Source organism: Acomys minous (genome assembly GCF_964271855.1).
Source record: "Acomys minous genome assembly, chromosome: 19".
Taxonomy (NCBI): domain Eukaryota; kingdom Metazoa; phylum Chordata; class Mammalia; order Rodentia; family Muridae; genus Acomys; species Acomys minous.
The window spans coordinates 15,455,874-15,483,873 of record NC_140499.1 but is presented as its reverse complement, the minus strand read 5'-3'; the positions used below and the strand labels follow the sequence as shown (position 1 = coordinate 15,483,873).

Genomic DNA, 28,000 nt, shown 5'->3' with positions numbered 1-28,000 from the left:
AGAGAAGTTAGGACAGGAAGTTAAGGCATTGCAGCCTTGGTTGAATCATCTACCAAAGAACCACAGGACACACATTGCCCAAGACTCCCAGAGGCCTCTGCGCCCAGCCGCAGCCCACGGGGCCATCACGGGACGGTTGAACCATCCCGGCAGGAGAACGCAGCTCGAGGCTGCTGTGGGCTCTTGTGTTTTCGGTGAAGAGGTGAGAGATAAGGGTTGCCCTGTGGTTTTGGAAAAACTTACAAAGTGCGCTGAGATGATTTTGTAAGTTACTCTAAAATTCAGTTGTATCAGTTTAACCATTGTTTAGATCCCAGGGAAATGGGGAATTTATTTATGTGTAATAAAAAAGTAAAGTGCAGTCATTCATAAACCCTGAGTTCCAAAGTACCAACGGTGTAGTGACCAACTTGGATTGTATGATGAGAGTTTGTAAGTGACTGAGTAAACAGCCAAATACATACCCATCGAGGAATTTCTTTTGAGAAAAAAAGCGGTGGGGGGGGGGCGGTTTCCACAAATTGCCCATGGTTATTGTTTTTTTTTCTTTTTTCTTTTAAATGTTTTCAAGATTTGGGGGTGAGAACACTACTCGGTCGGTAAAATGCTTGCCTGGCATAAAACCCGAGCTTGGGTCCCCAGCACCCATATAAAACCCTGTGCTCCCGGCACTAGAAAGCATAGGCTGGACCCAGGGATAAGACTAGCCAGACGGTGCACTTCAGGTCAAAAGGAGTTGTTTTAAAAAATAAAGGAGAAGGTGGAGAGAGCTCACAGGCTGGGTGCACTTGGCACTGCTGCTGCAGAGCGCTGGGCTTTGCTTCCTGTACTGTCGCGTCTGCTCACAACTGCCTGTAACTCCAGTTCCAGTGGATTCCGTGCCCTCTTATGATCTCCCGGCCACCGAGCATGCGCGGGGTACACAGACCTACATGCAGGCATTGCATATAGATACATGTAAAATTTTAAAATAATTAAAGGGGCTAGAAGATGGGGTGGTGGTTAACAACACTTGTTTCTCTTCCAGGGCACTCTCATTGGGTTCCAGGCATTGACAAGGTGGGCTAGGCACACATATGATGCCCACATTATATACAGGTGAAACACACACACACACACACACACACACACACACACACACACACACTTTTCAAGATTCAGAAATTACTAATTTTAACAAGATATGGAGTGATCATATGGATTCATCTGTCAATATATAACTAAAAAATGGTTAGACACTATATTCACAGCATATTGTGAAATGCATACTGTGGCGTCAGAGGCCCTGGGCTGGAATTCTCACTTACTCACTTGTCTGATGAATGGCTTGGCTAAGTGATTTGGTCTTTCTCTTTTATTCCTCTCTCTTTTTTAAAAATGACATTGATGGATGGGGACGCATGTGCTTGCTACATGCTTCACGTATGGAGCTCAAAGCATGACATGTGAACTCAGGCCTTCCCTCTCACCCTGCGGGTCCTGGGGGTTAAACTCGGGTCCTCAGGTTTGGTATCAAGTGAGTGAGTGCATTTACCTGCTAAGCTACCTTGCTAGCCCATGGCCCCAGGACGTTTTCTGATTCATTTCTTCATAATGTCAGTAATGTGTAACCTATGTCACAATTCTGAGAGGTGTGGAATGAATTCAAGACATGCCCAGTGCTTAGAATAATACACACTAGTTGTATAGTAGGCGTCTTAGTTTGGGTTTTATTGCTGTGAAGAGACATCATGACCAAAGCAACTCTTAGAAAGGAAAACATTTCATCGGGGCTGGCTTACAGGTCAGAGGATTAGTCCATTATCATCATGTCGGGAAGCATGGTGGTGTGCAGACAGACATGGTGCTAGAGAAGGACAGAGAGTTCTACATCTTGATCCTCAGTCAGCCGAAGAGGATTGTCTGCCATGTTGGGTGTAGCTTGAGCAGATGAGTCCTCAAAGCCCACCCCCACAGTGACGCACTTCCTCCAACAAGGCCACGCCTCCAAATAGTGCCACTCCCTATGAGCTAAGCATGCAAACGCCTGAGGCTATGGGGCCATTCCTATTCAGACCACCACAGGAGGTACTGAGAAAGCTAACTCCTTCCTATCAATTATGAAAGGGTTTCCCCACATAAGGATTTAACCCTTACTTTCCAAATTGATTTTAATTCTCATAAAAGCTTACTTTCTGAAAGAGAACAATAGCCACAAAGTACCTGGTGTGTGTCTATTTCATAGTGGAAGCAACATGTTTTCCTTTTGCTTTCACTGAGAGTTTGATCAGTACTTAATTGTTACAATATTAGTAACACTAGCCTGTGTCCCTTATGCTGCTCTTTCCATTACAGGAATATCACCTCTGCATTGTTTTTCAATAGTTTGTGAGTATTATCAGTGAGACAAATAAAGAAATAACCTTTGACATCCAAGGCTATACAGAGAGACCCTGCCTTGAAACCACCCCTCCCAAAAAAGAAAAAAAAAAAGAAAAAGAAAAAGAAAAAAAAAAGAAATAACTTTTGTATGAAATTACTTTTAAATAGATTTTGAACAACATAAATAACAAATGTAATATTTTATATAAAGTGGTAACAGGTACAGATACTTTTCTGTATTTTACAGATTTAATATTTGTCTTAAAGGGATTTTATGGTTTTGGGGATCCAAAAGGGTAACACTGAAGGCAATGGTGTACGCTGCTATAAAAATAAACAAAATAAGCTGGGCGGTGGTGGCTCATGCCTTTAATCCCAGCACTTAATCACAGAGGTAGGTGGATAGCTGTGAGTTCCAGGCCAGCCTGGTCTACAAAATGAGTTCAGGACAGCCAAGGCTGCACAGAGAAACCCTGTCTCAAAAAACAAAACAAAAACAAAAACAGTAAAAAACAAAATAATATTTCATTAAAATATAAGCTGAGTGTGGTGGCACATGCCTTTAATTCCAGCACTTGGGGGGCAGAGGCAGGGGGATCATTGTGAGTTTGAGGCCTGGTCTACAAACTACAAAGTGAGTCCAGAACAGCCAAGATAACATAGAGAAACCTTGTATCTAAAAAACAAAAACAAAAACAAACAAACAAACAAACAAACAAATATATATAATGATACGTGATGCTTTTTTAAAATAAAGAGAAGCTTCCAGAGATGTGGAAGGGAAAGAGAAAAAGGGAGAGGATAAAAGTATAGAAAGGGAGCTGGAGAGATGTGGCTCTGTGATTAACAGGGCATGACTGCTCTTCCAGAGGTCATGAGTTCAATTTCCAACAACCACATAGTGGCTCACACCATCTGTAATAGGCTTTGATTTCTTCTTTTGTGCATGACAACAGGACACTCATACATAAAATACATGAAAAAATAAATCTTTCTTTAAAAGACTGTAGAAATATGATCTATATCTATCTATATATGCATGTATGAAAATGTCATAATGAACCCCTTCATTCTGTACCACTAATATTACTGTATTAGTATACAGTAATATTAAAAGATACATTATAAAAGATAAGGTTAAAATAGAGAATCTTCTGGGGTTTTGTTTATTCTTTTGTTTGTTTGTGTTTTTTTTTCAAGACAGGGTCTCTCTGTGTTAGCCTTGGCTGTCCTAGACTCGCTTTGTAGACCAGGTTGGCCTCGAACTCACAGTGATCCACCTGCCTCTGCCTCCCAAGTGCTGGGATTAAAGGCGTGCACCGCCACGCCCAGCTCTCAGTTTTGTTTTTTTAAGGCAGGGTTTCTCTGTGTAACTCTGGCTGTCCTGGTCTTGCTCTGTAGACCAGGCTGACCTCGAACCCACAGTGATCCACCTGCCTCTGCCTCCCGAGTGCTAGGATGACAGGAGTGTGCCACCATGCCTGGCCGAGAATCTGTTGCTGTGTGAAGTCATTTAACTTTTAAAATGAGATTGAGAAACATTGGCTCATGGGTAGTTTCCTTCTTATGAAAACATCAGTTCTTTTCAGAAATCCCTGGGCCTCTAATTCTATAAAAGGATAGACATTTATTTATCTCTTCTATATGGATAGCGTGTGGTACAAACAATATTAACATACCCTTTGAATCACTGTGCCTTATTTTAAAGGTCAAAAGAAACCCTGTCAGCTATGGAAGGTTTTGATGACTTAACTGAGTCATCTGAAACAGCCTCGGAGCATGGCAGTTCTCCTTGCCCCAATTATGAAGCTGTGTTGAAGTTAATTGAACATCTTAGCCTGGAATGCAAAGGTAAATCCACTGTGTGTAGAGCAGCAGCTGTAGCCACTGCTTAGGCGCGCACCCTGGGGCCCTGGTGAGTCTTGATGCTGCCATGTCAGAGACACACTCTGCATCCAAGGAGAAAGACAGTCGGACACTCTTAGTTGGAACTTGTATTGTTCCTACTGTATTTTCTTCAGTGTGTGTATTGCAGGGGGGGGGGCACTCTGTCCTTTTTAAAGCCACTGTTTCTGACTTGAGCATTTACTATGATTAAGTCAGGTTCTTTTTGTCTCTGCCTGGAATACCTTGGAATGCCTTAGAGCTGTTTTTTCTGCTAACCTCACGCATCTCTTGAGACCATGGTCTACTTCACAAGCCCAGTCATGTATTGGTAACACTTAAGATACAGTCATGTTAACACCTTGCTTAAGACCTAACTATTGCTCTACTTTCATTTATACTGTGTGTCCGTGTGTCCATCCTCTGCCTTAGAAGTTTGTTCTTGTAATGGAGCCTTATGTTTTCTGTAGCTTTACTGAGGTGTTTTTTATATACAGTAGACTGTACATACACAAAGCGAGCCATTTGAAAAGCTTTGACATACATGTTAAACACATGTTTAGTCAGCCTATCAGGATCGTGACACCTCTACCACTTACCACACTCTTTCCATGCCACCTTTAGAGTCACTTAAGATGTCACAAAACTGGTCCCGTGTTTGTGCCATCCTCCAGTCCCTTTCCTCACGAGCATGGATGTTGTCAGCTGTTTTTAATTTCCCTGTGGACCATAATACATATAGCATACATCAATAACAAAGCTCAACATTTCTCCAAGTGCTTATTTTCATTTGTTTGTTTTGGTTTTTGAGACGAGGTCTCTCTGTGTAGCCTCAGCTGTCATGGACTCACTTTGTAGACCAGGCTGGCCTCAAACTCACAGCGATCCACCTGCCTCTGCCTCCCGAGTGCTGAAGTCACAGGCGTGAGCCACCGTGCCTGACCATCAGCTGTACATTTTGATAGGACTTTCCCCGCTGCACTGTTTGGGTTGTTTGTGCATTTTTTAGAGACTACCTCTTAAAGCACTGTCTTTTGTGCTGGAGTTCAGGCCCACACATTCTAGGCAAGCAATTCTACCCTAAACTACATCCTTCCCTTTAGTGATGTATTTTGAAGAGCAAGAGTTTACGTTTTTATAAAACTCAGTTTCTTTTGTTCAGTTATGGACGGTGATTTGGGATCCTACCTAACAAATATGTGTCCTGCCCAGTCTTCGTCTAGGAGTCTTACAGTTTCAGGTCCATTTGAGTTTATTTTTGTGTGCAGTATAATGTGTGTACTAAGTTCGTCTTGTGGCTGTGGGTCTGATCTCCAGTTGTTCTTGGTGCACATGTTGGAAAGTCTATCCTTTCTTCCCAGTGCTCTTACCGTGCCCTCCAACATAGCTTGGTTTTTTTTTTTTTAATGTTCATTTTGTTCCTGTAGATTCTATTGTTCTTCATTGATTTATTTGGCTCTCTTTATGTTAGTGTCACACTGTTTTAATTATTATGTATTTGTTATATTTAAAGCAACCTCTGTTCTTGCTATTTTTCAGGTTAATTTTTATAGTTTAGATCTTTTGCATTTCCATATGATTGGTCTTGTGTTTGCTTTTGCATTGTGGTAAAGAGTCAAAACATAAGCCTTTGAATATACTTCTTAAATCCCTAGCCAATGAGGTAGATGTGAATTTTAGAATCAGCTTGTTTATTAAAAATAAAGTTTGTGGTCTTGCTAATCATTAGACTGTCAAGCATTAACATCTTAGTGAATCTTCAAACTATTAAGCAATAGGTTGCATTTACTTTCATGAGCAACATTTTATATTTTCAGGGTATTAATATTTCCATGTCTTTGTACATTATATATGTAACAGATATGCATATATATAGTCATGTGCATGAGTCTATAATTCAGAAGTTTTATTTGTATTTTAGATATTTTAATAAAATAATGTCACTTTGTAAAATAAAATTTTATTTAACTAACACATAGGAAAGTATGTTTACTTATATTTCTGGTGCTCAGCATAGCATTTCAGTACATATGCACAATGTATAATTACCAAAACATAATTTTTATATATTTACAATCTCAAGTATTTGTCATTTCTTTCTATCAGAACATTGAAAATTGTCTCTACTAACTATTTTGAAATAGTTAATGTTAAGCATAGGTATCTTACTGTGCTATGTAGTTGTAAAAGTGATTTTCCTCATCCAGCTGCCTCATGCCCCTTTATATACCTTATATTTGTTCAGTATAAGAAAGAAGGAATGTGACAACATGCAGTCATTTATATACAAAGAGCACTCACAAATTTTATTTCCATATTGATTTCCCTCTCATTCAGATTCTAGTAGCCTATTAAAAATCCAAGATACAGTCCATTCATATAAAAGAGTAATAAAGTTTAAAACCAGTCAGTGCAAAGTACTTAGAGAGAAGCTGCGTGCAACTGAAAGTGAAGCCAGCGGACTGCAGAAGGCGCTATCGGAAGCAGGGCGGCAAAGACTGGAACAGGGACAAGAGCTGTGCAATCTAAGGTGCGATGTCTCGATTGAAGATGTCCGACGGTTACGGGATACGGCTTCACGGTAGAGCCCCTGCCTCGCGTATGTAAGGCCCTGGTTTTACCCATGACTACCCGAGGCGGGTGTAGGACTGGGTGTAATCCCAGCCCTCGGGAAGCAGAGGAAAATGAATCTCAGATTCAAGGCTGATGGCAGTCTGAACGACACAGGGAACCGTTGCCAAAGATGGGGAAGAGGGGGAAGGGGCGGCAAGAAGGAGACGAGGAGGGAGAGGAGGCAGCAGCTTTTGTAGTCTTGTTGGATCTGACATTTTGACATTGACACAAAAAGCCAGCAATCACCTCAAAGAGAATAATCGTTTCTTCTGGAGCCAAATATAAGTAGTTATGGCCCCAAAATACCAATGAGATCTCAATTTTGTGACTTTTTACAGGAAAGAAAAGAGAAAGCCATAAACTAAGGTGTTTTAAAACTATGCTGGATGACACTGAGTAGCCAGCTTACGTAAAAACAGAGGCGGATCTGTGATAGGCCACAGCCGCTGTCCGATGACATTCTTAGCCTTTGGGTTGAAGGCTACTGGTTCCCGTTTGAAAAGGATCTTACCCAATATGCACAGGGATGTTGGCTCAAACACACAGATGGGCAACCTGTGGCTGATAAGGAAGCAGAAGATAGAAGAGAGCACATGATTATTGGGTTCTGCAACCTTCCAGCTTTCCACAATCACAGACTTTTTGGAAGCCAGTCAGATGTGGCCTTTGTGGGGGGAGGGGGCTTTGAGTCAGAGGTCATCTTTGGGCAAGAAGCACATTTTGCGCTAAACAGGCAAATATTGTTTTATGTTGCACTGTACTAGGAAGGCTCAACCCTAGGATCTGTTATAGATGAAGGTGAAAGCAGAGGGAGGGAGGGAGGGAAGGTGGGAGAGAGAGAGAGAGAGAGAGAGAGAGAGAGAGAGAGAGAGAGAGAAACCATTAAGGAAGAAATCCCTGGGTTATACCACATCATTTAGCCATGGTGATTCACTTTGTTTTGTTTCCCGAGAGGGGATTTCTCTGTGTAACCTTGGCTGTCCTGGACTCACTTTGTAGACCAGGCTGGCCTCAAATTCACAGGAATTCACCTGCCTCTGCCTCCCTGAGTACTGGGATTACAGGTGTATACCACTGCTCTTGGCTGATTCTGATTATTTTTATAATATTACTCTTCATCTTCTGTATCTAACCTAACATGTATATGTGATATACAAGAAAAGTATCATACTTAAAGTAAAAATAAAGATCATAGTATGTCCCCAAGAAGTAAAGGCAGATGAGAGAAACAGGAATTTAAACTCACCAAAAATTTATATTTTATTTGGATTAATTATGTTTTCTTATATCTGTAGTTATTAATATTCTACGAAATATTTTATTTTATGTTTAGCATATTTGAAATGATTTTTGATCATTTAAATTTTGTTTGAATTTGTATTTATAATTTTATAAGGAGTGGCTACTTTAGAAAAGATTGATCTTTGATATCTACATTATTATAATTTGATCTTCACAGTTCTTTAGTTGTAGTAGATTTCAATTTGGGCAAGTAAGTGGAGATTTTAACCCCTGAAACTGGAACTCACATGGGGAAGAAAAGAACTGAGTAACGTGACTTGTCCTCTGAAGTCCACACTCGGGCTACAGCACATGAGCCCACACATACACAAAAGGAATCAAATTAAAATAAGGACTGGAATCCTGAAGAAGTGGGCTCTGGAGCCAGTGCAGGAATGGACTCACTAGCTAGGCGAGAGCTTCCCTCTTCCGTGCCCTCAGATAGGCTTCCAGCAGCACGTGTGGCCCAGATTAGATCTGGATTAGCGATGTGTCTTTCTACCTCAAAGATACAGATTAGAAGTAGATCCTAAGCAGAAATCCCCCACAAGTGTGCCCTTTATTTTGGGCTTTAGTGGATTCCACATGTAGTCTCTTGTGCCACAGCAGGTTTTGGTGCTCATTTCACGATTGTAGAATATCCTGGGATCTCTACTGAAACCTAAGCCTCTCCCTCACACATTTACAAAGTGGCTCTCTTGCGAGGCCTTCGAGTTGGCCATGGGTTGTGGTCTAATTAACCCAACAATGACTGGCTGTGATCATTCTACAAGGCTGGATGTCTCAGCTGGTCTTCAGCTCATGGTGGAAACCCAAGTAAGTGGGCTCTGATGCCAGGGAAGGGAAGGAGTCGCAAGCAAGGCTAGAGCAAGCAGGCGAAGAGTAGAACTTCCTTCTTCCATATCCTGATATAGGCTAGAACATACACAGAGTAAAGTCAAAATACCATACTAATGGCTCCTGGCCCAGTTTCTGAGGGAGCGCTTATTTAACTCTGAAACTTCAATAGCCAAGACCCCACCATCAGCATTCTTGTCTGGCTCCCATTGAGATGGCCTCAGCTGCTCCTTAGGCTTGATGAAGCCCCCACAATTCTGTCTTTCATGTTTGGAAAAACAGTACCACAGGGATGCTTGCTGCCCCTGCTTGGAGTGTGAGGTTCCTTCCATAGGACCACAGGTTTTGTGTGCTAACTTTTCGAAGCAGTTGTTTTTAAGGATCAGGGAATCTTTTCTGGCTTAGGGATATAGAAAAGCTCATTTGTGAAAATTGATTCTGAATTCTGAAGATGGATACAGAGTTTATTCATCACTTCTAGAACTTTTCTGGTAGAATCTTGGGATGTCTACCATATAGTGTCCTATCATCTGGAAACAGAGATAGTTTGACTTACTCTTCTTTCCCTGTATGGATGCCTTTGACTTCCTTCTCTTGCCACATTGCTCCAGCTAGTGCTTTAAGGACAATGTTGGAAAAGAGTGGGACAGTACCCATCCCTGTCTCTTTCCGGTTGCAGTTGGGCTGCTTCAGCCTTTCCTCCATTCAGGATGATGTTGAGTGTGGGCTTCCCATATGTAGCTGTTATTATGTGGGACTAGGTCAGACCATGGGGTTGGGGACTTTGTGGAAGCCTAGCGGTCACTACTACCAGGCATGGGCTATCAGACGTGACTATGGCACTGGCTGTGGGACCTGGCCTGTATCCGGCAGGATGTGGAAAGCAAGTTGTGGGGGAGGTACTCACCAGGCTAGACCCTGGAGTAGGATGTAGGAAGTTTATAGGATAGGATGGTATAGGTGGCACAAAGGGACCTGTGACTTAATCTCAATAGCCTTTTCCCCTTTCAACTATGCTGTTGGTTTACTTATTAAGCAGTTAAATAAATGTTGTTTCTTACTATATACTTGTATTCATCTGTATCAGTTACTTTTTTGTTGCTATGACAAAATAAAGCATTCCATAATGAATTTCTACTATTTCTAATAGGACATTAGTTTCCACTATAGACATCCATTTGAGGTAATAACAGTCATTTCTGTTGGGAATGTTTGCTTTTTAATTGCTCTTAAGGACACAAGGCCTTTATTCTTGGGCTGTTTTGTTCTTCTCCTTTTCTTTGTCATAGAGTCAGCCTGACCCAGGATAGGGATTTAGGAGAACAGAAGAGACAAACATGCTTGTGTCTGAAGTAAGAAGGCCAAATTTATCTTCAGAGCCAGGTTCTTGGTGAGCTTTAACTCACTGATGGCGATTTATTGGTGTAATGTATATGTAGAAGACATTTGCTTCTGTGTAAGACAAAGCTCAGTGGTTTACATTAGACAGGAAGTTCACTGAGGAGTCCAGTGATGCCGGCTGTGCTCAGCGTGCCCATCCTCCTTATGACCCACATAAAGTTAGTTGTTCAGAGGAGCCCTGTGCATTGGGGAAAGACTGACAAGAAACAGAAAGCATTTCCCCCTTTTAGTGTGCTGTAAGAAACAGAACACTTGGTTTAGGTTCTTCTCTGATGTCTTTAAACTTAATAAGGTTGTGAGGCATGACAGTGTGTACTAAGGTAGGCTCAAGGCGACAGAGGGATCACCTTTGCTTGTTTCTCACTTGATATTGTCCCTGCCTAGTCTTGTGGTGATGTCTGAAAGTGGAAGAGTAACATCCAAAGGGGCAACAGTGAGCAAGACCGCGTCAGAGGATGGTGAGGAAATACTCCAGAACATAGAAACTTTAGAATAGCAACATGATGAACTAGGCAAAACAAACATTTTCTAGCAAAATACGTCCCTAACATAAGCATTTTAAACTGTAGATTTGCTTTAAAACAAGAAGAGGAGAAGAGGAAAAATGCCGACTGGGTTTCTGCAAAAATTAAAGAGCAGTTAAGAGAAAAAGAAGAGCAACATAATAAAGAAGTTAAGATGAAACAAAAACTTGAACTCCGTGTTAGGGAACTGGATGTGGAGTTGAAGACTGTGAGAAATAATCTTGACAAAGTGAGTTAACATACATTTAAATGTATATTTTGCTTTTATTTTGTCAATGTTGCTTGTCTTCTTTGAATATATATTGAACATAGACATTTATAATTGTATGTCACTCACCTATGGGGACATGATCTGAGAAATATGCTTGGCATATTGACCCTGCAATCATCAACAGTGTTCACTCACACTCATCTCAACAGTGTTCACTCACATTCATCTAACGCATCACTCAGGCAACAGGATCTTATTCTTATGGCCTCTTTGAGTGGACTGGAGACTTTCTTGGTTCTCTCCCTAGGCTTACTAAGGAGGCTTGGGTCATGCAAAGTCACTTGTGTCCAAGGCCACCCTGAGCCAGTGGCTTCCAAGTTCACTGTTTCATGTTCACTTGGTCAGTGGTCCTGCAATGAGAGTGGTCCTCTGGTAGCGAGAGCTCCACAGGGATTAGTCTTTTTGTAGACATCATGGGTCCAGCTACTGAGAAGTCTATACAGCCTATGTATGCTGCCATGGCTCTACCAAAGAGCTATTCATCTAATGAGGAGAGAGATCACACACAGTATATGACTCTGTTGATCCACCACATGGGAGGCATGCTATTATGTGGTTGATATACTCTTTGAACATTTTTTTCAGTTTGTCTCTTAATATAATTTTTTAGACTCCTTTTCCCCCACTTATCCTACCACGTGGTATAAGAGTGAAAAAAAAAAAAACCTCTCTAAATGTGTCTGTAGGCTTTCGAGGAACGAAATGGCATTGAGAGGCGACTTTTGCAAGAGAAGAATGCCAGAATCTTACAGGATGAGATTCTGGCAAATCACCTTCACAAACAAAGGGAACTAGAAATGGCACAAGAAAAAATTAGCTCCCAGGTATTTTCTTTAGTCACTTTCAAATCTCTGTATATGTGTTTGTATGTATACATGGTTTTTAAAAATAACAAAGGGCTCATGAAAAGTACAGAGCATTTTCAAAATCCTGTGTGGATATACTTAATATACATACTTGGATGTGGGAATAGCTTTTTTAAAGCGACTTGGATAAAGTAGTGTTAATTCAAGTCCAGTTGTCTAAAGTGTAGTGATGATATTCACAGTGGCCCTGTCCAAGTGGCCTGTTCCTAAGAGAGGTTTTTAGCATTTCCCATAAGAATTCATTTTTCTGTGATCACATAAGCCTTGCTTGTAACCGAGTATTTTCTGCTTTGGGACTGTGTAATGGAGAGATTTGCTCACTTATTCCAACATTTGGTACAGAGGAAAAGCACAGCAAGCAGAGAGCATTTTTTTTTACATGTCACTGCCTTCCTTTCCAGGAGAATAGCAGTTTGTCCCAATTCTTTTTCAGTACAAAGAGCTTTTGACAATGATGAGCTCTGAACTAGACAGAGAGCTGCGCCTCTCCCAGAACCAGGGCTCTCGTTCCTGCACTGTGGTTTCTATAGTGCTGTGGCTGGAGTCCAGGTCTTCACACACGCTGTACAAGTGCTCTCTCGGTGACCTCAGAACCGGACATATTTATTTCATGTACATATTTCAAGATGACTCTGTAGAAAGCCCATTCCATTTTCCTAAAAAAAAAAAAAAGTTAAAGTCTTTGAAAGATGAGGCATTTCCTTTTTGTTTTAGACATATTTTTGTAGAGAGATTTAAATCCAGCAACATGGCATCTCTGGCTGGAACACAGACACACCCTTAATCCCTCTGTCTGGAACACAGACATACCCTTGGCACCCACCTTTAATGCCTCTGGATGGAACAGAGGCACACCCTTAGCACACACCTCTAATCCCAAACAGTGAAGGTAAAGTTATTTTGTAGAAGGAGGCACCCATGTTTGAAAGTGATGTCTGATTGAGAGGCAGACAAAGCAACAAATCAGAGAAAGACGTGACAGGATAAGATGCGCCCAACTCTCAGGAGATGGACAGGAAAGAGAAGCAATTTAAGAGCAGCACAGAGAGAAGGAGAGAGAAGGCACTTTTACCAGGACAGTTTTATAGACACAGGTTGCAGGTGAAGGCAGAATAAGTCAGAAAATGAGAAGGAGCCAGAAGATTAGAACAAATTGCTAGAGTTAGTTTGAGGCTAACCAGAGCAGTTCAGTCAGAAGGTGAGAGAAGCCAGTTTGAATTAGTCATCTTGGAAAGGAGTTTGAGGCAGAACAGGTGAGTTGAACCAGCCAGCTGGAGTTCAGAAAGAACTAGAAAGAGTGAGCTTATTCAGCAGTAAGTCTCAGAAGCTGAAAACATTCTAGACTTAGATTAGATTGTACAAAGGCTAGAAGCTTCCAGGGCTAGGCCTAGGTTAGCAGCAGGAAGCAGGAAGCCTCGGAGACAGCAATCACACCAGGAGAATAAAAGGTACTTTTAAATATTTTAAAGCACAGAAATAGTAGCAACAAGTATAATACTTATATCCAAAGTAAATTAATAAGAAAATTATCTAGATTCCGTCACTTGAGTGTCTCATATTATTAAATAAACCTTAAGTATGTGTGCTTAACAGTTGTTAGGATAATATTAACTCTTCAAATCTAAGTTGGGATCCTACACATATACTTGTACATATTTATTCTGGTATTATTTAACCGTTCAGTGGATAAAGAAAAAATGGTATGTATACACAGTGGAATTTTATTATGCTATAAAGAAGAACAAAATTATACATATTCATGTGGTGTCTATGAATGCTGTGAAAGTGACAGGAAGATTATTTGGGATAGAAAGGGATTTGCCTAGCCTAAAGAGTAAAGAGAAAGACAGAAAAGGACAGTGTTGACTAGGGTTACATATGGTCATCACACATAATGTATGCAGATGAAACATATTTTTGAAACTTACTGCTACATACGGTGAAAATACGCTAATAAAGAAACGAAGCTGGACACGGTGGAACACGCCTGTAATCCCAGCACTGCCCCAGGGAGGCAGAGGCAAGCAGATCTCTGTGAGTTCGAGGCCAGCCTGCTCTGTAAATCAAGTCCAGAACAGCCAGGGCTACAGAGAGAAACCCTGTCATAAAAGAAAAAAGAAAAAAAAGAACAAAATGACATTCTCCACGTTGTAGCAGTACAAGAGTTGCCACACAAACCACTCAAGCACCAGTCTCAGGGAGATGTTATTGATGGTTTATTGAGTAAACACACACCCCAAGGCAAGGCTGATTGCAATCAGTGCCACAGAAAGGACTCAGGAGCCTAACTGTGACACCACCTGTTCCTAGGCAGGCCTTTTATAAGAAAAACCATAACCAGGTAACATAAGCAGGTGGGAAGCAAGGGGAGGCAGCATTACGTCATTTTGACTAGCTAACCACGAGAAGAATTGCTTTTGTTCTGAGTCCATTGTATCCAGGCACCTAGACAAAGCGTTTTAAGGTGACTGGCTAGGATATAGTCCTGGAGACTTTCCAGCTCTACACTGTTCCAGGAGAAAGGGAACATGGCAGGGTATTGTGACTTTGCTTAAGTAGAACATATACCATTAATTCAAGCAGAACATTCAACAAGTACTGAATTGTAAGTAAAAGGCCGTTCAAGCTCCTGGGCAGCCCAAGAACCTGAACTTACCCGCACCTCATGATCAAAATGGAGACTTAAAGGTGATGCTCTGCTACAGATGAAAGCTGGTGTTAAGAGAGGAGCTATAGTTTTAAGCAGGTTACAACATTCATACCATGGCGTTAATTTACTAACATAATACCCTCATTCTAAACATATTAAGAAATTAGAAATAAAATAAATAGCACCCACTTTAGCAGTGAAGAATTGTTTTGCATTCTTCTCACATGCCATCACTCTTTGTTATGCAATTGGACCTGGGATTTATAGCTGCATAGAAATGTACCAACAAAAATGCTCTGGGTGCAGCCTTTTCTGATATGCCATCATCCCATGTAACCGTCAATATTCATCGTAGTGCATGCTAAGGCATCCCGGCATGATCAGGAAATCTTGATTCCACATTACAATCCAATGTTTTCAGGCCATTGGCTGGAACCTGTTTCTGGTGTTCATGCGCCTGCATACCGCCTAACCCAAGAGGAAGCATCGCTGCCCTCCAAGGAGCCCTGAGAACAAATGGGCTATAAATAATGATGAGTGGACAAAAATACTATTGGTTAGTTATCTTCACAGGGAATTAAGAATATATTCTGCCTCGGCAGTGATGGCGCCACGCCTTTAATCGCAGCACTTGGGAGGCAGAGGCAAGTGGATCTCTGTGAGTTCGAGACCAGCTTGGTCTACAAAGTGAGTCTAGGACAGCCAGAGCTACACAGAGAAACCCTGTCTCAGGGGGGAAAAATAATGTGTTGTGGGCCTCGTGGTCACCGTTTGTTGCACTCTCTAGGAGGAAAGAATGCCTCAGGACACTTCACAAAGATTATTTCCTCCATCAGCATGCCACTTACCTAGAAGATCAATTATTATTAATTTATGTATTTACTCACTTCACATCTCAGTCATAGGCCCCTCCCTCTTGTCCCAGTTCCACCCTCCCACCCCATCCCCTATTTCTCGAAAAAAGGGAGTCCCCCACCCCCACCCCAGCTCATCCACTTGCATCAGGACTGAGCACATCCCCCTCCTCTGTGGCCTGGCAAGGCAGCCCTGCCAGGGAGAAGTGATCAAAAAAGCAGACAACAAGAGTCCATGTCAGAAACAGCACCCACTCCCTTACTCGAGGACCCACATGAAGCCTGAGCTGCCCATTGGCTACATCTGTCCAGTACCTAGGTCCAGTCCATGCATGGCTCTTGTGCTTCAGACTCCACAGGTCCCTCTTGGCCCTGGTTAGTTGGCTCCATTGGTCTTCTTATGGAGCTCTTGTCACCTCCACTGTAATGAACCTATTTAAGTTCTTTATGTATACACTATAATTAAACTTTCTAATAATCCAATGAAGCATATAGTATTACTGTCTCCATTTTACAGAAAAGACACAGACACGGAAAAAGTAACTTAACTTGGGACCTTGTAGCGAGTAACTGTTGAGTCTGGATTTCAGATTCAGCGGTTAGACTTGTGTGCAGGTACTGAATGTGTCAATCAAACTACTGTCACTGGGGTAGCAGGAGATCACACTTGAGGTAGTCTTTGGAGTACAATAGTTTAAATTTTCTTGTTTCTCCACGTTGTATCTGTTTTGTTGTTTTTAGTATGATTATAGTCTTGAATGCAAACTGTCCCCACCAGGCTCAGGTGTATGACTACCTGGCCTGCTGTAGAACCCGGAGGAAGCAAGGCCTAGATGAAGGAAGCAGGCTCCTGGGAGGGAGGTCTTGAGGCATATAGACTAGGCTGGCTTCATTTCTTGGCTCTGCCTCTTGATTTTTAGAAACAAAGCAAAGGAGCAGGGCGTGGTGGCACACACCTCTAATCCCAGCACTCAGGGAGGCAGAGGCAGGTGGATTGTTGTGAATGTAAGGCCAGCCTGGTCTACAAAGTGAGTCCAGAATAGTCAGTGAGGGCTACACAGAGAAACCCTGTCTCAAAAAACAAAACACCCAAACAAATAAAAAAAAAAAAAACAAAACAAAACCAGTAACACAGCAAGGGGTACAGCAAATTTTTGCCACCATATATTGAACCCCAGATGCCATTCCTTCTCTACCATAAGACTGAGATAAAATAAACTTTCCTTCTCTGCAGTCACTTCTTGGCAGGTTTTGTATCACGGTAAAGAAGAGAGAAACTAACACTGAAAATTGGTACCAAAATGTGGAGCTATTGCGTAATAAACCCAGTCATGTAGTTCCTGGCCTTTGGTAGTGGTTTTCTTGAAGACTATGGGAGATTTTGTAGCTTGGGGCCACAGATACCTTAGAAGGTTTATGTGGAATTTCTTTTTTTCAGTAGCTGATGGCAGTTAATACCAAAATACACAACCAGTCACTCTGCAGAGTGTAAGGGATTGTGGCATGCTCAGCTCCAAATGGGACATCTGTTTCACACTCCCTTCTATAAAGGTTCAGAATTCATTGCAGAAAGGGGGACAGAAAGATTGTAAGAGCCAAGGTATAGGCACCTACAGCAAAGCAGTATTTGCCAGAAACCACAGGACCATTGCAAGCATGAAGTCACAGAGGTGGTGACTGCAAGCACAAGGCCTGCACAAGGCCAGCCCCACCACCAAGTCCTAGTATTTGCCAGACATGACAGGACCATTGCAAGCATGAAGTCACAGAGGTGGTGACAGCAAGCACAAGGCCAGCCCCTACCAAGTCCTAGTATGGAAAGATGAAGTGTGAGCATTTCCCTCTGCTGCATGGTCTGCAGGGGTGTGAGCCAGCTGCCTCAGCCCCTCCCCAACAGCCCTCACTAACACCCCCCTGCCTTACACATCAAGATGGAACACTCAGCCCCTCCTCAACAGCCCCCTCCCCCCGCCTTACACATCAAGACGGAATGTATCTTTCAAACCGCGGGCAAGCCAAAATGAATCCCCCTCATTATTTGCATAGTGTAGTCAGTTTGAGTGGCACAGAAAGTAATGAATATGAAAATATATAAATTTAAAACCAGTATCCTATAGAAGGAGTTCCAGGGCAGCCCGGACTATACAGAAGATAGAAACTCTTATCTCATAACAATGACAACAAACTTTTTAGAGGACTACTGTGTTATTTAGGCTCTGTGAATCATAAAACCTCTGTTTTGCTGTGAGCCAATACTTTCGGATGTGTCCGTAACAATTCAGTTAATTTTGTGGTTGCAACAACAACAACAACAACAACAACAACAACAGCAAAAAAGGTAGCAATCATAGTCTTTAGGTCAAGAGTGACTGTGTACAATGAAATTTTAGCACAAACCCCAGAATGGCCATATTTATAGCAGATTATTAGTAAAGGATTTTTTTCTTTGTTTTAGTTGCAAGAAGCACTGGACCAGCACATAAAGCCTGCACAGTGTGCTCAGGAGATGCAGGACTGCATACAGAAGTACAAGGCAGCACTCAAAATGACTTGAGTATTTACAAAACAAATAAATAGTGTGGTATGAGAATTATACCAGTCATGATAACTTACGAGATTTATTTTTAATTTACTTGAAAGACACAATTTAGGCTTGGGGTATAGTTTAGTAGTATAATATTTATGATGCTTTTTTATAATTTATAATGATAGTATAATAATTTTTGTACATTTTATAAATGTGCATTATTATCCACAAATTATAGCTATAAAAATGATAGATTAGTTATTTTACTTTTTAAATTTCTAAGAATTCAAATATTATTTAAGATATTTGTTGATAAATTATGTGATATTTTTTTAATTGGTGTGTACGTTATAGACTTAGACTTGAAAATTGCAAGTTAAAAGCTACAGCAAGAAAGCAAGCAGAGAAAATTGAACAGTTAAAGAAAAATCTACTAAATGAAATGTTGGTAAGTTATTCTCTTATTTCTTGAGATAATAAAAAGAAAGTTTTATTTCTTTAATATTAGGAATATTTTAGGTAATAGGACATTTTCATTGTTAAACATGCTCATGTTCATACGAATACATACAATTATATTAGTAACACAAGCAATCCTCTTTGTGGATGTTTACTGACTTCATGAAATTAATGATCTGGGCAGCACCTTCTATATGAAGAGGTAAGAGCCCAAAACCAATTTGTAGGTCCTACGTTTCTACCTACTCCCCTACTGAAGAACACGGAGGTGTCTTCTGTGCTTTGATTACTGTAACTAATGTTGCTCTTACTGGAATATTTTATAAATAACGTGTGAAATTTAGGTACAATGTACAAAAGGAATACATTTTTTCATGAATGTAGCTGTTATTGCAATTACTATTATGATTTTTGTGGCACTGGGATTGAACTCGGCTCCTGACAGGTGCAAAGCAAGCTTCTCAGCACTGAGCCAGTCACAGCTAGTAGCTGTACAGGGGCAGCGAAACCTGACCATAGAAAATCAGTGCCAAGAGTCGGAGTAATTGCTGGATAAAATAACCTAACCATGTGGTTCTTAGGTCCTTGTGAAGAATTTGGAAATGATTTTTAGAAGCGGCTTATATGATGCTTTAAGAGAGCTCTTGTCCGGGAGCTCAGAAGACCGTGGTGTGGAACGCGTAGGCCATGTTCATGAGGTTTCCACTGCGGAATAGACTAGAGGCCATTTGTGCTTTATTCTTGTTTATTTGTGTTTTATTCTTGCAAAGAACGTGTTCTCATTTTGTCCGCGCTCTGCGACTATAGAGAACCAAGGTTAAAGTGAGAAAACAATTCAACTGGCAGAAAAAGAAACGTCTAGGCGGCCTGTCAGTCAGGCTGCTGCGTCACCATTGCTAGGTGGCTCTACGCATCTATTTACTAAGAAGTACAAGCAAAAAGATGACTGGACAATTTTTTTTAAAGTTATAGTTTGTTTAGTTGTGTGTTATAAAAGCCAGCAGAGATAAATGCCATTTCAGAAGAAGCCAAGGAGCAGGGCACAGTGGCCCACATGTTTAATTCTAGCACCCAGGAGGCAGAGGGAGACATATATACACACGTATATGGGTTAAAGCTATAAAAGGGTAAATTCGTTTAGAAGAGACTGGAAAAGTGAGAAAGACTGGACCCTCTTCTCACACAAGACTGTCCAAGAGGTTGTTTTCCCAGCATTCCTTGCATAACATTCAGCTCTTTGGTAAGAGTGTGTTTGCATCTCAGAATCAAGCTACTCAGCAAAGGGCTGTTGGAACTCTGAAAGGTGCACAAAATGCATTTCGCATTGTGACAAGGACATGAACCTTTAGGGGCAAGAGGGAGAATATTATGGTTTAGATAGATGATATAGGGATATAGGGATAGGATGGAGGTGCTAAATTCAACAATAGGGTAATGCATTCATGAATTCATAGCTGAATATGGCATAAGGGTGTGGGATCTACATGGAGGAAATAAATCACTGGGAATGCACTTTTTAAAAATGAATCTGTCCTTGAAAAGAAAACCCACTAAAAATTGTATTGGTTGGTCTATCTTATGGGTGAAAATATTTTTGAGACTTTAGTATAAGTTAGTCAGATCTTCTTACTATATTTTTACTACACATAATTTTACAATTTCTTGATCATGAGTTAGCTGAGATTAAGGGCCATAAGACATCCTCTTACATCAGCACCGTACAGAAATGTACTTACTCATGGAGCAGAAAATGAAAGGCCAGTAATAGTACCCCAAACCTATTACATTTATTAAAAATAATTCAGGTTTTTCTTAAATTTAGGAATATTGACTAAAATCATTAAATATTTTACACTCCTACCTGAAGGTCTAAGGCATTCTAAATGTTCCAGTTGTTGTCAACAACACCTCCCATTCAGTGACATCTCACGTCACACGTATGCGCCACTTTGTATTGTAAATCACCTCAAATTTCAATGTCCCAAAGCTAACATCTTAAAAATAATCTGTTTTAATGATCTATAAGGCTTAGTGTGGCCAGCTCACTTAGCATCAACTTCAGTGACTTGAAACTAGGCACGAAAGTCATGTAAAGGTGTGTTCATGCACATGTTTAGCAGTAGAATGTGAGTTTTGTTTCATTGTATGGATTGAGCTGCCTCACAATTATAATATCATGCTCCTGAATGAAGTCATCCCTGTTCAAAATTATATGGATCATATCTCTCAACCTGCATACTGGGAGATATGACTGATTTCTGAGAGTCATTACATCTTAGAATTCAGTTCAAATATTATCAAATATTTGCAGTTCAGAAGAAGAGTTATTGGCATTAAGAAACCTTAGTTATAAGATCCATTAATTAGGGTATTATTTTATGTCTTATTTTCCTTCTTCGGGAAGCCAATTATTAGTAGGGCCTATGAAACACCACGTGATATGAAATGCCACATGATATCCTTACGTCTTCTCTAAGAGTGAAGAGAGATGCTTAAGAGGCTTTCTTCAAGGGCAACTTCACGCTAAGACAAAACTATAGAAACCTAACTTGTTTGTAACAAAGACAATGAGTGTACAGACTGTGCTCTGTGGCTCTTGGTAAATTTTTCCTTGTTGACTTTCTGAGTAATTAACCACATCATAAGAATCAATTAGACACAATACTTTTTAGCAACTAAAATGGTCAGGTTGTGTCACTTGCGTTCAGTTAGACTCCTCTCAACCCACTTTCCTCGGCACCAAAGTGTACTACTATTTTATGTCCACAGACTGATGATCTTATTGCAAAACTGGAAAGTGCATCTTCCAAGTGTCTACGTCTCCATAAGGAAAACCAGCTGCTGCAGCGGGAGTTACTGTCCATGAAAGCTATAGAGAAGAAATGTGAAAAGCTGAGGAAGCACAAGAAGAAGCTGGAGCTGGAAGTAGTTCATCTCAAGCATCACATGGAGAAGGCCATGATAGAGCGCGGCCAACTAGAGCACTATAAATGGGAAATCCAAGAGACAACAAAGCAGGACTTAGTAGAAAAATTAAAACAAGTCAACCTGTTTCTGGAGGTTAATTATATGCAATATGTCCTAATTCTTTCCACGGCAAATAATATTTTGGGCGTGCACGCTGTATGTGTTCCTTCTGCTTTTCCTGTAGCAATCTGTTTTGTATGTTTTTAAAGAAATTGCGGGAAGGGCCTGAGGTTAGGGAGGACCAAACTGAAACAGTGTCTTCTGGACACACAACCAATAAAAACATGATCTTAGGAATTTTGGAAGGAAGGCAATGCATGTTTTCCCTGAACAGTTCCATCTGTATAAACAAACTGATCACACATGACTTTTTTTTAAATTGCAGAATCATTTAATATTTAAGACTAGCTAGTATAAAGTATAACTTAGGAAGAAAAGGAAAAAAATATAGCATAAAATTGCACCTTTAATTGTACTTAAGATTCCTTGTTTAATTTTTTAAAAATTTGAGTTGATACTATTTTGTGACTTGCCAGATTGTGTGAGTATGAACATGGAGTAATATTGATCTAAGGCCATAGTCCTTGGTAGGGCATGTGCTAAGTGCATGTATGCAACCCTCAGGATCAAGTGCATACACACAGGCACACACGTGCACACACACACACACACACACACACACGTGCACACACACAAATTAGAATAACAAATAAATTAATGATTCCATTTTTAAGTGCAAGTTTAATATAATTCACATTAATGAAATGTTTAGAATTTAGTATCATTTTACATATTTAAAATGCATCTGTGAAATAACTGGTCCAAATTAAGGGAACAGGTACTTAATAACCATTTGAGCTGCAGTTATTTTTAAACCGTTTGCTTTCAATTTGCTGTAGACACAAGCAGCATATGAAGACAAGCTAGAGAAGTTAAGACACAAACAGAACGCTTCCGTGCGATCCCAGATGGAGCTTAAAATAAGGGACCTGGAATCGGAATTCTCTAAAATGAGAAGTCAAGTAGACTGCAACCAAATGGAAATGGAAAACTATAAGCAGCTCTACCTAGAAGAAGTCAAAATTAGAAAGTCACTGTCAAATAAACTACGCAAGTAAGTCAGAACATCACCGAAGATGAAGTAAACCGATTATTTTTGTCCCTGGAACACAGCTTTCAGTAAACCAGGTTATAGCAATTGCTGGGATGTTAACAGTAACTGTAGGATGTAAATTTGGAGGCTGGCGCTGCTGCCCAGGCAGAGGGGTGGTCTAGCATGTGCAGTGCCCCACCTCAAGTTACAAAAAAAAAAATGAGTGTAATTGAAAAAAAATAAAATCAACGAAAAGCTTTTCCAAAGGGGCTGGAGAGGTGGCTCCAATGTCTTAAAAGTACGTACTGTTGCACCCACATTCGGTTCCCAGCACTGTGTAACGAGGCGGCTCACAACACATGTAATTCCTGCCCCAGGGGATCCAACACTTCAGATCCTGCAGTCATGTGTGCACCCTCATAGTCCCCTTTTTAAAAAATTACTTTTAATAGCTCAGTCCATGTTAATTTATACCTCCTCCTCTTCTTTCCATATGGCCTTTTATCCTTCTTCATGCAGTCCTATAGTTAACCTGGCATAATTCTAAAGTTCTGTACTTCATATACTCTTGTTACCAAATTCCCAGTCAGCGTCCTCTTTTTAAAAAGAACATTAACAAGGTTGGAACATTACACTTAGGCTGTAACGGGATGCCACTCCTGCCGCATGGGGCACGGTGTAGCCACTGACAAACTAGCTTTCGTTGATTGCTTTTGTTGTTATTCCCAGTTGAGACTCCCTGGACACAGACCACCATCCTTTCAAGTTTTCTATTGTACCTAAAAGCACAGTTTTGCCACAAGAAAACACCAGCATAAGACTTAAGGAAAGTAAAGCTTAGAAAATGGTAAGACACAATTTCGGATTCAGTGCGGGGCTGAGTCAAAGACAAAGGATGGAGCTCGCCTTTAAAGTCTTGGCAAGTGTGTAATGACTACCACTTCCTGAGGGATGCTTCACGTGTTTGTGACCACTGTCGTCTCAGCCGCCTCGTTCTCGTCTAGAAGTTACTCCTCTGAGTTATTTTTCAGGGCCACATGCTTAATTTCTTCCAGGAAATGGGTGGAATGTGCATATGGTAAAAGAAAAAAAAATGCCTTTAAGGAATTATTCTTTAAATCCTTGCATTGATTTACTAAATACATATATTCCTAACCTTCTCTCTCTTACTTTCCACATTCTCACAAAGTAAAATGGAGATTAAAGCCAGGCAAACTAACGGATACATCATTTCGCAGTTACCTTTTTCAAGTGTTTCTAATGACGTCAGGAATCCTATGCAGAGGGCTTTCCCAGAAGTCTGCAGTGTTGGTGTGGAGCCATACATCATCCACAGCCATGTCTCTCATCTACGTTGTCTGAGTTGCTCACTAGTTAGAAATTCCCCTGTTGCATACACTGCTGTAGAACAGTTTTAATCCTATACTTAGATACACTGTATCTACTCTGACACAATTTGAGTACTGAGATATTGCTCAGTGGAGGAATTTCTTTATTTTTTTAATTCTCAGTGGAGACTTTCATTAACTGATTTGAAATGTAGACTATTTAGGACCCACTCCTAATAAGGTATGAATAATTTGTCATCGTCCTGTTCATAGAACCGATGAAAGGCTAGCAGAGGTGAAGACCAAACTTCTCCTGGAGAGAAAACAGAACAGAGCTTCACAACACAGCACCGTCGGCACGAGATCTATTGTGGAGTCTACGCATCGTAGAGATATTAGTAATAATTTTTTTATTCCAAGAAGTGTCTCTGTAGACAACATGGCTCCAACCTCAAGCTTCTGGAACTCCATCGAGACCATGGAAAGTTGCAAGACCAAGGTCGGTTTTATCTTCCTTTCTTTACCCTTGGGCTCCATTTCTGGTACTGTTCTAATTAATTCCCGGCAATACCAAGTTACTTGGATGATTTATGCATATTGAGTGAACATTACAACAATGTATGCTCGTGAAGAAAGAAAGGAGAAATTCTATAGTTTACAAAAGTTCCAAAATTCTTATTTGCAAGCAACACGCAGTTGCTGACTTGATTTTTCAGATGTAGCTAGCTACTAGACCTTTAGCTTTTTAGAAGCTTACTAGCTTGCTACCTTAGGAAACAATGTGACTGCTGAAAACTAAAGGTTTTGAAATGCTTTGGCTTTCCCTGTGAGTGCTTTTAGTTTGTGATTCTATATCAGTTTTAGAATTTTTTCCTAGTTAAGTTAAAAATGTCATTAGAATTTTAATGTAATTGATTTGACTCGATGTTTGCTTTTCAAAACATGGCCAAACTCACAACATAATTCTGGTGTCCTGGTCACATTGTGACATCTTTCCATCCTTTATTTTCTTTGTTGGTTGCTTCCTTTGCTGGTTTAAGCTTCACTGTAAAGTGCCCACTGTCCTCTTCCTTACTCACTCAGCTCTGTGGAATCCTCCCCTTTAATTCATCAAGTCTGATTTTAGTGCCCATGTGTTCCTGAGTGTGGAATGAGGGGAATCCGTCAGTGGCAACAGCTATCAGCTGCAATGGTTTCTCCGACTGTGGTGGAACTTCATGTCCATGTCCTGTTTCCACATTGGTATTTCTTCTGGCTTGAGCTTGCAGCAGGCTTGCATATGCTGTCACACTCACTGTCATTTCATGTGTGTGGCTGGCTGGTTTGTATGGAAAACTCACTCTCCTCCTCTTGCTTTACGGCATTTATACCCCTTCTGCAGTGATCCCTTAGCCTTTAGGGCCCACTAAATGAAAGGGAATTTGTGCATGGGAGTGGACCTGGCCCACTACCCCATGGTTGGTAAAGCCAAGCATGCTAAAGGACAGCCTGTCCCTGCCACTCTGCTACACCAGTATAATTGCTAACTGCCTTCTCAGCGCTCATCCCTACAGATGAATGTAGCTCTCACCCTCTCATCAAGAAACCTGTCTCAGACAGAGACCATTACAGAACCCCATAACTGTCTTTCTGCCCTCTCTTCTGTGATGTTCCCTAAGGCTTTGGCGGTAGAGACTGTGTTGTAGATCAGCTGTTTTCTACGTTTTACTGGTTGCGTGTCTTAATTAAGGGTAATGTCTTTTGTTTTTATAAACATTTTAAATGTTTATGAATGGATGGGTGGACGCCTACTGTAATTAAAATATTTTAAAGGCAAAGTCTCACTATGTGATCCAGTTGACTTTTGTGTTACAGTATAGCCCAGGATGGCCTGGATTCATGGCTTCCTCTTACATCAGCCTCTTTTAAGCAGGGATTTGAGGCATGTACTACCACAGTGCTTAAAGGCCATATTTTAATGACATACAATGCTCATCCATCATAATATCTGTTATTTAACTTAAATGTTATAAATAATGTTTGGATGATTTCAGGTGCTTCAGGAATGGGAACAAAGTATAACTAGAGAATTAAGAGAAGGTAGGTGTCAAATTTTACTCATTAAATTTGGCTTAATTAACTGATTCCTGAAATGAAATATAGCCTTCTAATTGTATCACCTTCATTGGTGGTTTCTACATTACCATTTATTTGTTCTTATGAAATCAAGTGAAAGGTGTGAAAACACAAGCATCCTTAATGAAAAGAATATTTACACATTCTTCTTTCCTGTCACTGTAAAAACTTCAAAGCCTCTATACTTAAGCACTTAGTAGTGTGTGTGTGTGTGTGTGTGTGTGTGTGTGTGTGTGTGTGTGTGTGTGTGTAACATCAATTAATGAAAAAAAAGAGGCCATGAATTTGAAAACAGGTTAAGGAAGGTATATAGGAGAATTTGGGGAAAAGTACAATTATAATCTAAAAAATAAAAATAATCAAAATACAAAAATGCAATGACATGGTGATCTCAGCTCATGATCAAGAAACACAAGGTTTATTTGCTAAAATTTAACAGCAAAAAGCAAACAAAACAAGAACACACACTTCATGAATTGTCACTTGAAAAGTGCCATTTCAAATCTCGCAGGATTTACTTCCTTATTTGCTTACCATTTATCCTCAGGGAAAGCTTAAACTTCCTTAACATGAACCGAAATTGCCCAAATCAACTTTATTCTTAACAGTAATTCAGGTTTTTCTCTGCACAAGAAGCCTGTTCTGCCTTTGCTCTCACTTCTATCCAAGCTGGACTACCCGCAACTCGATGTACTGATATTTAATCACACTGGCAATTAATTTAGTAACTACTACTAAATGTTATTTTATAGTATATACTGTAATATTTTTAATTTTTTTCTTTATTCTTGAGAATTTCACACAGGCATATAAAAATGTAATATATGCATCCCATTTCTCCCTCCAGCTTCCCTCCGTCTCCTCCAGTGTGCCCCTCCTTCCTTGATGCTTCCTTTCGTAGTTCACTTACTGCAGTTGGTGCTGCCCTATGCACATGGGCCTGGAGCCAACGCCCCCCCCCCATTTCACCACCCCCCCCTCCCCGGAGCATGACAATTCTACTAGTGGCTACATTCCCCAAAACAATGATTCCTTTTCCTTCAGCAGCTCACAACTGTCAATAGTTCCTCAGTAAGCAATTAGCCTATCTATGCCAGAAGTTGATCTTGTGTAGGTCTTTTGCGGTGACCACATTTGCTGCAGTCTTAGTGACTGACCGGGGAGGGCCCAGCCAGTTGTGAGTGGTACCATCCATGGGCAGGTGGTCCTGGGTTCTATTTAAAAAAAAAAAGTAGGCTGAGCAAGCCATGAAGTGCTAGCCGGTAAGCAGCACCCCTCCATGGCCTCTGCGTGAGCTCCTGCCTCCAGGTTCCTGCCCTGTTTGGGTTCCTGTCCTGACTTCCTGCAATGCTGAACAGTGATATAAAAGTCTAATCTAAACAAGCCTTTTCCTCCACAAGCTGCTTTGGTCGTGGTGTTTCATCACAGCAATAGTAATCCTAACTAAATGCATACCACAGGTGTTTGATGAGGATTACAGTACCAGGAACTGGATTCCTTTCTATAGACAGGCCTCCAATCCAAAGAGAAAGCAGTCACACCACTGTTAGACCAATGGGATAAATTCGGCTCATCTTCATTAACATTGATGATTTTTTAAAAACTTTTAAAAACTAACTCACTGTCAATTCACTGTAATGTCTTTGACACAGAGAACTTTTTTTTTTTTTACAGCTACTGCTGAATTTGAATCTGGATGCCATAGAACATCTCCTCCAGAATTTACTCATATGTGAAGATAGAGTTTTCCTAAAGGACCTATCAGAAGAATGTGTAGAGATTTTAATATAAATATATATGCATATATAATATATAATTTGAAATATAACGTTACCTTTATGTTGCTTGGCTGTTCATAAAACATTTTGATTATTTTCCAATATATGTTAAACATTAAAGAATAGTTTTATATCAGATTAGTAGTAAAAATTAACTATTTTGGGGTCTGTAGATTTTCAGTAAATATTGC

The 28,000-nt window shown here is 40.5% G+C and overlaps 1 protein-coding gene across 4 annotated transcripts; it reads left to right on the top strand.

Annotated features, from left to right (window-relative positions):
• Positions 1-113: 113 nt before the first annotated feature.
• Positions 114-27,899, top strand: LOC311590316 (ankyrin repeat domain-containing protein 26-like). 4 transcript variants are annotated; one of them, XM_084769189.1, is made up of 12 exons: positions 114-202; positions 4,070-4,212; positions 6,583-6,775; positions 10,947-11,130; positions 11,859-11,996; positions 17,998-18,068; positions 18,424-18,517; positions 21,298-21,588; positions 22,395-22,609; positions 24,190-24,415; positions 25,950-25,995; positions 27,706-27,898. In XM_084769189.1, the coding sequence occupies exons 2-12, from the start codon at positions 4,092-4,094 to the stop codon at positions 27,765-27,767; spliced, it is 1,641 nt and encodes a 546-aa protein (XP_084625315.1). In that variant the 5' UTR covers positions 114-202; positions 4,070-4,091; the 3' UTR covers positions 27,768-27,898. The 4 variants fall into 4 exon arrangements, with proteins under 4 accessions (XP_084625315.1, XP_084625314.1, XP_084625317.1 ...); XM_084769188.1 differs by having other exon boundaries at positions 180-264; XM_084769190.1 differs by lacking the exon at positions 114-202 and adding an exon at positions 2,025-2,067.
• The last annotated feature ends 101 nt before the right edge of the window (positions 27,900-28,000 follow it).

Bases quoted from the DNA above. Each gene is read 5' to 3' on its own strand.
- LOC311590316 (XM_084769188.1), top strand. The intron at 11,997-17,997 runs GTATTTTCTTTA...TCTTTGTTTTAG, and splicing joins AAGAAAAAATTAGCTCCCAG to TTGCAAGAAGCACTGGACCA. The intron at 22,610-24,189 runs GTAAGTCAGAAC...TCCTGTTCATAG, and splicing joins CTGTCAAATAAACTACGCAA to AACCGATGAAAGGCTAGCAG.